Genomic DNA, 11,659 nt, shown 5'->3' with positions numbered 1-11,659 from the left:
TGACGTCATAACATGTCCGCCGAAGATAGAGTAGACAGTACAAATTTGAAATAAATCGCATGTATGCGTTAAGACAGGTACAATCTAATATTTTTTCTAGGAGAAGTTAGTACTAAAATTTATATTCTATTGATCTTTAGAGGTGATTGAAGTTACTTTCAGGTTTAAGCAGTAAAAATCAGTCCAAACTATCGATAGTGTTGCCGGTAGATTTTCCGTGCGTAAAAATGACAGTTAAAATTAGGCGTAACGGTTTGACAGTAAGAAAAAAAAAGTCTGTAAAATGGGTCAAACCGTTCACGCCAAATTAATTAGGCTACTATTAGATCTATTGTAACTTTTTCAGTACGCATAAAATAATAATAATAATAATAATAATGATGATGATGATGATGATGATGATGATGACGATGATGATGATGATGATGATGATGATGATAATCTTTCTTTATTTAACTGGTCAGCAGTTTCCAATATATTCTATAGCGTCAGCGAACGCGTCAGCATTTTAGTGCGACCCGTTTCAGAGATTCAACTTCCGGTTTGATCTGCAACATTTAATTTTTATCAAACTTATTACGCAGAAGGAAAATTAGCAACTGACTATGAGTTCTTATCAATTATACCGAAATACAACGTTGGGACATACCTTGCAGGAAAGTCTCGATGAACTTATTCAGGTAGGGCCTGTATTCGTGATGATAAACATGTTATATGCATGATTCGTACTCAATTTCATTCGTTCTTTTTGTGAATAATACAGTTTATCTTAGAATTTGTTGATAATCTTAATATTAAGATAGATAAAGTTTTAAACACATTTGATTTCAAAAATTAGTAATGTCAGACTCATTTATAGTCCCCAACATGTCTAAGATTTCATATTTTTGGAAGGTATACTGTGCTGCTATTAGTTCACAGTTATACACTGATGAACACTTTCCAAACTAGCAGATGACCGGCTATTCTAATCAGTTGTTTTTCAAGTAAAGATAAAGGGTTGCATATCTCACTGTATAAATCAAATGTAAAAATTGTCTGACATATGGTAGGATTAACAGTTAATTTAATTACTTTGGTGTCAAAAGATGTGTGCGAAATACATATGGGTGGCGCGATAGCTCAGTTGGTTAGACCACTGATTATTATTCCTGTGGTGCTGGGTTCCATCCTGGGTTATAACCTTGGGATTTTTCAGAGACACTTAGTGTTTCCCACCTACTTAGAGGTGTACTGGTAAGAAATCAAGGTAATCCTTGCATGCATATACACTGGGCATGAAAAAGAGCCAAGGGGTCTATTAAATAAGAGCTAGAGACTGGTTCCCTGCTTCCCTTGTATCTCATAGCTGTCTCTTAAAAATGTATACAATGTATACATTGTAATTTGTACCTGCTTAGAGTGATCATAAACAATTTTAAAGCAGTATGATGTAGAACTAAAACATTTAGATAACACACATTACATCAGAACAAACTAGTGGTTTAAAAACATTTTAATTTGTAATTGTATTGTTTTAGCATTTTCCTCAAAGACAAGGGAAACAACTCGTATTTTTTCACTTGATATACTTCGGTTATTTACATTGTTCATAACGAAAGAATTAATGGGTGTGCAACATCCTAGTACAAAAATTATGTGTACATGTATGTCCGTTCTCCGTCTCCAAATTTTCCCACAGGTGGTAATATTGTTGGATTTTTGCTTGGAATCAATGAAATATATAGTTTTAATCCCCTTCCACATAGCTGAAAGGGGATTACAGGAATGGCCTTCGTCTGTCCGTCCGTAACACTTTCATGTCCGCTCCATAACTTTTAAACCACTGAAAAACTTTTAAAATAACTTCGCACAAGTGATCACCATAATGAAACGATTTGCAGAGTGCAAGAATTGGGTTGCTACCCCCAAGGTCAAGGTCACACTTAAAGGTCAAACATTAAAAAGTCTTCATTTCCTAATTAAAAGTCAACATTTGGTGCCCGCTCCATAACTTTTTAACCGCTGAATTTTTTCTTATTAAAATAACTTGGCACAAGTGATCGCTATAATGAGACGATGTGCAGAGCGCAAGAATTGGATTGCTGCCCCCAAGGTCAAGGTCACACTTAAAAGTCAAACGTTTAAAATTCTTAATTTCATAATAAAAAGTCTACATTTTGTGTCCGCTCCGTCATAACTTTAACCGCTGAAAAGTTTTTGTAATAACTTGGCACAAGTAATCACCATAATGAGACGATGTGCAGTGCGCAAGAATTGGGTTGCTACCCCGAAGGTCAAGGTCACACTTAATGGTCAAACGTTAAAAAGTCTTCATTTCATATTAAGAAGTCTACATTTGGATTCCACTCCATAACTTTTTAACCGCTGAAATTTTTAAAAAATAACTTGGCACAAGTGATCACTTTAATGAGACGATGTGCAGTGTGCAAGAATTGGGTTGCTATCCAAAAGGTCAAGGTCACACTTCAGGGCCTTTTTACCTACTATAACAGGGGCCGGTATAGGGCTGCTTCCCCATAGAAAATTTCTTTAAAATCATGCAGTTTTCCCCAGAAATTGAATTTACATCAAGTTTTTTCTTCCCCTTTTGCAAATATACCATGTAATTTTTCCCCAAAATTAAGGGCTGGGCTGCTTCCCCAACCTGTGAAAAAAAGCCCTGCACTTTCAGGTCAATTGTTAAAGTCTACATTTCATGTCCACTACATAACTTGTTAACCATTTAAATTTTTAAAAAATAACTTGACAGAATTGATAACCATTATAAAGACATGTGCAGAGTGCAGTAATTGAGTTGCTTCCCCCAAGGTCACACTTAAAGGTCAAATGTATAAAAGTCTACATTTCATGTCCCTTCAATAACTTTTAAATACCCCCAGGGTCAAGGTTATAATGTTCTCTTTATGGAAGATTTTGAATAACTTGGCATTGTGAGACTATGTGCTTATGATATGCATGGCAGAACATCAAGGTCATGGTTGGTAAAAGGTCAAGAAGTACACATTCATGTTCATTGCGGAAGGGGATTTAGCTGTCCTTCAGACTGCCTTGTTCTATCAAAACTGACAATAAATAGATCATGAGTGTCCAATCACCCGTCAATACAACTGCTTAACAATAGTAATGAATGGATTCTTTCTCCAATTTAAAGATTAATTTATATTTCCTTTAACAAATTTGCATTCAGATGTATATTGCCCCACCTATGCTGTGATCTTGTTTAAATTTGTTCAATTGAATTGCAGAAAATTTCGTGTATATCATAAAAATTCACAGTATAAGAAAATTGTATGTTTTTATTTTAATATACTTTTTTTTCGATGTTGGTGGTCTTTAAATTTTTCACCAAAACTTGCCACACATTTTCCTAAGTTTATTTGATGGAGAATTTTTGCAAGTTGGTACAAATATGTATCATTTAATGTTTGGTGCAATTTTGTTTGAACAGTTTAGGTGAAAAGTTGTAGTTTTTTCTTTTGAGGCCCACATGGAAGATTGGGAAACCAAATGTGTAGCCTCAGTAAATAAAGACTTTACTTACTTACTTACTTTCTTAACTAGCTATCATCAGGCAATACGTGATAACTGATTGCTCTTGTCATTTAAACTGTTATGTAACAGATGATTATTTTCTTTCATTTCAGATGGGACAGATTTCTCCTCAGCTGGCACTGAAGGTTCTTCTACAATTTGATAAGGCTATAAATGTGGCATTAGCTAATAGAGTGAAAAACAGAGTAACATTCAAGGTCAGTATGATTCTTCTAGGTCATAACTGTTGCTGCCTTAGACTTTAGCTCTTTAAATAAAACTTTAATTCATACTAGTTTATGAACTAAAACCTATGGTCCCTGACTTGAGCTCTATAACTCATGTGGACAATATTAAGGTAGGGGAAATAACAACACTTTCTAGAAGTAGTAAACATACATGTCAACAAAAGACAAATGCTTAATAAATTCACTTTCCATTGCAGTGCATTTAGGAACTGACATGAATTATTTGTTATAGTTATTATAGAACTAGACTACTAGCTGACAGAAAATGTTTGGTTCTACCAGTACCAGGTGTGAGATCTGCTTACACCTGGAACAGTTCACACAAAAATACTAATCTACCACCAAATAATATGCTAGGTGCTGTATGTCATTGACAGTTTCCTGAAACCAATTCATACCATTCCCATTGGGACAAAATCGCGAGCAAATGAGACAGGCATGTGTACAGAGCATTCAGTCAGTAGTGAGACATTAGGGTTATAATAACCCTATGTTTTAATAAAGTCTTTTATATACATTTGTATTATTTTTTATCTCAATTATCACAGCTTTTGTTTCTCTATAGGGCAAGTTGAATACCTACAGATTTTGTGATAATGTATGGACATTTGTGTTAAATAATGCTGAATTTAAAGACATGCAAGAACTAGCCAAAGTTGATAAGGTGAAGATTGTAGCCTGTGACGGAAAAGGTAATGTTTGAATTTAAGAAGAGTAAAGCTTCAGTGCAGTGACAGCACTCCCCATTATATGAGTGATGATGGATCTCATTCACATTATCAGATGTTATCTTTTTACCCCTAACAGTTCAGTTTGCATAGATGCACAGTCAGTGAGTGGGGATTCATATTTTCCCTATTGTATTCTTAGTCTTAGCTGAAACATTTTCGTACATAACTGTAATTATATAAGGGAAGGTGATTTTAAACATTAATTTCATGTGCTTTGTTGTAGAATAAATTCATTAATGTATTGCGTATAGATGTGCTGATATATTATCATAAAGGCTGGTAGGTATGCGAGTGATTAATTACAAAGATTTCGAACAATTAACTATGCTTAATTGTTCAAGAAGACAAAAACATATCTTTTTACATTCTAACATGCTAATGGAAAAAGAATAATTAAAAATGGTACCTGTTTTATCCCTCTAATGATGATACTGGAAAATCACTGAATTATTAAGTAATGCAAGAAAAATTAATATCTATTTCTAACATGCTAATAAAAAAGAGAATTGATAAAAATATGTTGAACTACATGAAGCGTAAAGAAGTATTTTTTTCTGATATCATTTGGTTTGTTGACGTAGGATCTAAAGTCATATTAGATGTAAGTATTCCTGTTTGATGCTGCGCATATATCGAGTAATAATGCACTTGTTTGTCCTATCTGTTTGATAGGTGATACTGTGAAGCATTTTAGAGTTAAATAGAAATAATAAAATACTTGTATATTTTTGTATGTTAATATATATTTATTGTATATTCCACACAATATTTCTTTGTATATTCATATATTATTAGTTATACAATTCTCTGATGCTATATATGGGAGAATATTGCCTGAATGAGATAAATATGACCCAAGGTGCTTGTATTGTATGATTCTATGACCCGAGGTGCTTGTATTGTATGATTCTATGGACCCGAGGTGCTTGTATTGTATGATTATATGACCCGAGGTGCTGTATTGTATGATTTATATGACCCGAGGTGCTTGTATTGTATGATTATATGACCCGAGGTGCTTGTATTTGTATGATTATATGACCCGAAGGTGCTTGTATTGTATGATTCTATGACCCGAGGTGCTTGTATTAATATGATTCTATGACCCGAGGTGCTTGTATTGTATGATTATATGACCCGAGGTGCTTGTATTATATGATTATATGACCCGAGGTGCTTGTATTGTATGATTATATGACCCAAGGTGCTTGTATTATATGATTATATGACCCGAGGTGCTTGTATTGTATGATTATATGACCCGAGGTGCTTGTATTGTATGATTATATGACCCGAGGTGCTTGTATTGTATGATTATATGACCCGAGGTGCTTGTATTGTATGATTATATGACCCGAGGTGCTTGTATTGTATGATTATATGACCGGAGGTGCTTGTATTGTATGATTATATGACCCAAGGTGCTTGTATTATATGATTATATGACCCGAGGTGCTTGTATTATATGATTATATGACCCGAGGTGCTTGTATTGTATGATTATATGACCCGAGGTGCTTGTATTGTATAATTTTATGCACACATATAGGTAACTGTCTAGGATGTAAAAGTACAAAGTTATTTGTGCATGCTTTAGTTACTGCATTGTTTACAAAGTGTTTAAGCCAACCAAAATTCGAGAGATTTATTTGCATTATAATAAAAATAGTGTTTATTCTGCACATTATTTCTTTGTATGTTTATTTTTATTTATTTTATATTCCAGGGGCAGAAAAATGAGGATATTGGATATTGGTAGTTAGAAAAGAAATGGGCTAAATATATTTGTATGGTATCACATACCAAAGTACACAAACATCTATGGGAAGACAGATGTACTTAATTCCGTCTTTCCGACATTGGGGTTTTTGTTTTCCTGTCAAATATTTTGTGTAAATCATGTTTTAAGAACTAGACAGTTAATACTACACATTTTTACTTCTGACTATGAATGGAATCTCAAAATGGTTTGAAGTTTACCATTCTTTTTGATTTTGATGGAATTTTTACCCAAAATAACAATGTTTTTTTATTATTTTCATTATCATTGTAATAAGAAGTATCTTTTGTGTTTATTACTGAGTGAACAAAAGTTTTAAGAAAAGTAAACAAGTTTAGCTAAAATTCAGGCAACTTTACTGTTTAATTTAAGAGAATTGTGTACATGGAAAACGTTTTTGTACTGACTCAAAGAATTTATAAAGTTTTGATTCATTTCCAACTTACATCATGCAATTATTTATCTCATTTTATATCATGTTGGTGAGTCATTGAATTTGCTATTTTTAGAAGAACTTTTCTTTAATGATATGAGATTTTGGGAAGCCTCTGTTACAATATTTTAATTTGTTCAGCACTTATAGAAACATGACCCATATCCTTGAAATTAGGAAATTTACAATGTGTTTTGCTCAAAATGAGAGGTAAGACAAAAAGAGTTAAAATTACAGTTTTGCCTCTTAATCTAATCAACATAAACTGATGCAGGTTGAAGGACTTCTCTTCCTATACATTGAGGGTTATTTTAGGGTGGCTTCCCCCAGGAAAATTCTTTAAAATCATGCTATTTTCCCTAAAGTTCAATTTACATTAAAAAAATTATCCCCCTTTTGTGAAAATTTTGTGTTAAGTAATTCTCTGGTAGGTTTGCTTAAACTATATATTGCTTTTGTACTTAATTACTGACTGATTTTTAGATAAATATAATTTTAATAATTTGGAAGTTTCAGTTTGGAACTTTCGTATAAGAATTGGGAAAGAAGATGGGAATATAGCCAAAGAATAGCTGTATAGATAGGATTTAAAAACAACAACAAACAATTATGTGTATAAATTTTTAGCCAGTTTTGCACTGTGATTGAACAAGATAAATAATGTATTCTCAATGTACAATGGTGATTTACCAATATTTCACACACAATGAATGGTAAAATATGTCGTATTGTAATCAGAAAGTATCAGTTAACATATTGTGATTCACAATATTCCTCTTTAAAAAAATTGCTTTTTCCTTATTGTTCATTATTAGCTTGACTATTCAAAGAATGGTTGGCTATCCTAATAAGCCTTGGGTTGAGTATTACTTCAGAAATAATATATCAACAACAGTGATTTTATTGTGATTCTATTGCAAAATAAAATCAATGTTTGGAGTTCAGATGTGAGGAATTATATATAGATCAGAACAGTGATTTTATTGCATATTTACACACAATTTCGGTTTTCTATGTTCAATAGGGAAAAATGTGAGCCCTGTTAGAAATATGGATGTTACAAGCAATCTCATATTATTAAAGTAACCATTGAATGTTATTCATTTAAAGCTTGACACATGTATGCTGAGAACCTGGCTATAGTTCACTATCCAGGTTCCACAACTCTAGCTTGGATTTTGACTGAACAACCATTTATACCCCTTTGTGAATGTTAACGTTATTTTCAAAGCCACTGAACGAAGGTATTTACTAAATACATCACACAGAGTTATAATTTTAGGTCACTGATCATTGATCAATATGCATTACTCAAACATGCATTGCTCTTCTGTGGATTTAGAAAAAAGCTGTAATTTGAGTGTAAATTATTGAGCCATGTGTATGCCTAGTTTGCTGTATAAGTAAGACAGCTCCTATCATGGTAACAAGGTAACTGTCATACAAACAAGGTAACTGTTATACAATTGTACTGGACAATATGGAAAACTATTGCATGTTCTTATGTTGTTGAAATGCAATAACACTATATTTAAGTTATGAAATGATGTTTTGTAATTATTATATAAAATTATTGTTATATGGAATTTCATGTGTTTTCTTTGTAATAAATATTTTTTATTGTAGAATAATTTCTGAAAGATTTAGTACTGATAAAAAGTGGTCATGTAATAAAACTTTTAAAGAATTTTAAAATTTATAATTTCTGTATTAATTGATGTAAGTTAGAATATAGATTCAACTCCAGTTTCAATTTAAAAATGTAATTATTTTATTTGAAAAATATACAACGTTTCGACTCAGAGTCTTCATCAGGTATACAGTTTCAATTTAAAAATGTAATTATTTTATTTGAAAAATATATTACGTTTCAACTCAAAACTCTTCATCAGGTATTAATTGATAAAATCTACACAGAGCCAGGTCACACTGCAGGGATGCTAGGGCCGGCCTATATTTATACTGTAAGCCTAGAATGGCAATTCATTAAGATTTTGAGCGTTATTTTTGTCTCATTTGTAGCATTATAATGTATGATATTGTCAAATGTTTTGATACAAAGTATCTTCTAATTTGTAAAATAGTGCTTCTATTATAAATAAAAGGTCTCAAGTACCAGATTGAGTTTGTTTTCCTATTTTTGGTATTTGATTATTTGTGATAAGGATCTTCCACTATGATGACCGCCACCAACTTAACAAATTGCGAACCATATATAGCCTGATACAACTAGGGCCATTATGAACTAGTTACTGAGCTACCATTTTAGCTCCACTTGTCTAAGGAAAAACTGAGCTATTGTCATGACCCACTAGCATTTGTGTTGGTAAACATTTTTAGCTCAAAGTCATAGTGTCGTTGACCTTGCTGTTGCTGAACTTGACCTTTACTCTTAAATGACATTGACCTTCAAGGTCAAATCATTAATGTTTGAATTTTGTTTGATTTTATCTATAATTGGCTAGAACTTTGTTATTTATAAATGGATTGTCTTCATACTTAAACTGAACAGTCCTTTGGGTAAGACCTTCAAGTAGTCCAAATTGTTATTTGTTGTCAAACTAGTATGTTTATTTCAAGTTTTTTTATTCTTTGTACATACACTTTTACTATACTTTGTTCTTATCTTTTTTTGTTACTGAATGAATTAACTTCAAATTTCAAATTGTTGTCTTTTCCATTTGAGCATAGAAATGTCTGTTTAACTTTTATTGACATGGTATAACCTAGTTGCAGTTACTCACCATATGTCCAAGCCTCACATAGGTTAGCTAGACATCAATATGGTTAAAATCAGCTTCTTATTAACGCTATGTGGCACCAATAGGAGGTCACCTCCTCACCTAAATTCAAACAGCCAATTGATGGGGCCGCTGGAAAACCAATACTAAGTGGGTAATTTTCATGATTTCGAGAGCGACCATATGGTGTTGCCCATATAGCCAGCGGGTAAACTGGCAAAACAATCTTGCCAATTAAACATTGAGTCTATTATTTCCAGTTTATTTGTTTCAAACAACTTTTTTCTAAAACAATTAACATATTTTACTTATACTGACAGCGATATTTTGATACTTCGTCTGATCTTATTCGTATAATGTTTGATTGCATGGCTAAAAAAAGCTTTCTCGGGAAATCCGAATCGCAGTGAAGGCGAAACATATACAGTGGCAATCAGAAATAACTTAAGTAGATCTGAACTTTTAGTGAGACATATGCACCTGTTATCCCTATACGTCTTTTCTTCAACTACCGTACCCCTATATCACTGTACTATGGAATAATTGTGACAACAAGTTGATACAATTTACTCCGGGAATATTTACATAAAAGTTTTCTGGTGATGGGAAAGTAGAAGAAGGTATAAACCAGAAATAATTAAGTTATTGCTGGAATTTGAGGTGTACTCTCTGCTATCAGATATATCAATTTGGTCTCCAGTATCATCATTTCTGTCGGTACTTGACTCCTCATTTTGGAAGAGTTGTGACTTTTTGAAAATGTTCTTGAAACAGCCAAATTCCCATCGCTATCTTATGTGATACCGTCTCTTTTCACGTAATTATTCGTAAGGTCTTAATACACTGCTCAAGTTATCATCCCATCTTTCTCTGCCATCTTTAGAACAAGTTGTTTACTTACAATATTAATGTGTTGGTTTTCGATGGTCGCTTTCAAATTCTTGGTCTTTTAGTTTATTTCTTGCAGTATATTGTCTAATAACAAGTCTGTTATTAAAGACGTTAAGTAATAGAAAGAGCATCGAAACACGAGGCTATCTGCCATTTGCACGAGGGGGCATAGCCCCCGAGTATTAATCAGATTGCCGAGTGTTTTGATGTTCTTTCTTTTTTGTATCATAGTCAAACATAAAAACACGTTCCCTGTTGCCACAATATGAAACCCCATAAAAAAGTAACCAATGAACGAGCATCTGAATATGATAATTCTCCCGCTTTTCCTTTCTCTGCAGTCACAATAAGTAAACCCCAGCAAAAATGAGCCAATCAATGGGCAGGTAACTAATACCTGCACTCCAGTTAACGCACTGTGCATGTATATGTATACGATTTAACCCTGACACATTTTCAACAGAAATGTCCCCAAACTATGATACAATTATATAAACGTCTTGACCATTTATTATCTTGTCTGTTATAAAAGACGGCAATGCTAAAAACGTCTTGGTCTAATATTTTTTTATAAATTATTAACGTTTTGGCCGTTAGTAACTTGGCCATTAGAATAGCTGGTCGGTTATAAAAGACGGTACCAAGAGCTAGTATGGTGGCCCTTTCAAATTACAGATTCTCATACATGTAAATACATGTATAAAGTTCTTAACTGAGTGTTGGAGAAATCCCACCTGATTTAAGTGATTTGCATATAGCCATACATACATGAATGTAAACAATTTTGTTATGAACATTTTTAAAGATAATATACACATATAAATACAGATCACTGCTATATTGGCGAGGTTTATTTACCAATTTAAACATACAAACAGAGCACTGCTATTGGCGAGGTTTATGTACCAATTTAAACATACAAACAGATCAATGCTATTGGCGAGGTTTATGTACCAATTTAAACATACAAACAGATCACTGCTATTGGCGAGGTTTATGTACCAATTTAAACATACAAACAGATCAATGCTATTGGCGAGGTTTATGTACCAATTTAAACATACAAACAGATCACTGCTATTGGCGAGGTTTATTTACCAATTTAAACATACAAACAGAGCACTGCTATTGGCGAGGTTTATGTACCAATTTAAACATACAAACAGATCACTGCTATTGGCGAGGTTTATGTACCAATTTAAACATACAAACAGATCAATGCTATTGGCGAGGTTTATGTACCAATTTAAACATACTAACAGATCACTGCTATTGGCGAGGTTTATGTACCAATTTAAATA

At 32.9% G+C, this 11,659-nt stretch overlaps 1 protein-coding gene across 1 annotated transcript; it reads left to right on the top strand.

Moving 5' to 3' along the window:
* Positions 1-501: 501 nt before the first annotated feature.
* Positions 502-8,844, top strand: LOC132716100 (transcription initiation factor IIA subunit 2-like). The gene is made up of 4 exons (XM_060699275.1): positions 502-680; positions 3,648-3,752; positions 4,348-4,474; positions 6,240-8,844. Exons 1-4 carry the CDS (start codon positions 606-608, stop codon positions 6,251-6,253), a joined length of 321 nt encoding a protein of 106 aa, XP_060555258.1. The 5' UTR covers positions 502-605; the 3' UTR covers positions 6,254-8,844.
* The last annotated feature ends 2,815 nt before the right edge of the window (positions 8,845-11,659 follow it).

The sequence above is a fragment of the Ruditapes philippinarum genome, unplaced genomic scaffold, assembly GCF_026571515.1.
Source record: "Ruditapes philippinarum isolate M1 unplaced genomic scaffold, ASM2657151v2 ctg579_1_1_1_1, whole genome shotgun sequence".
Classification (NCBI taxonomy): Eukaryota; Metazoa; Mollusca; class Bivalvia; order Venerida; family Veneridae; genus Ruditapes; species Ruditapes philippinarum.
The sequence above is the reverse complement of the archived record's forward strand: the minus strand, read 5'-3'. Positions and strand labels throughout refer to the sequence as shown.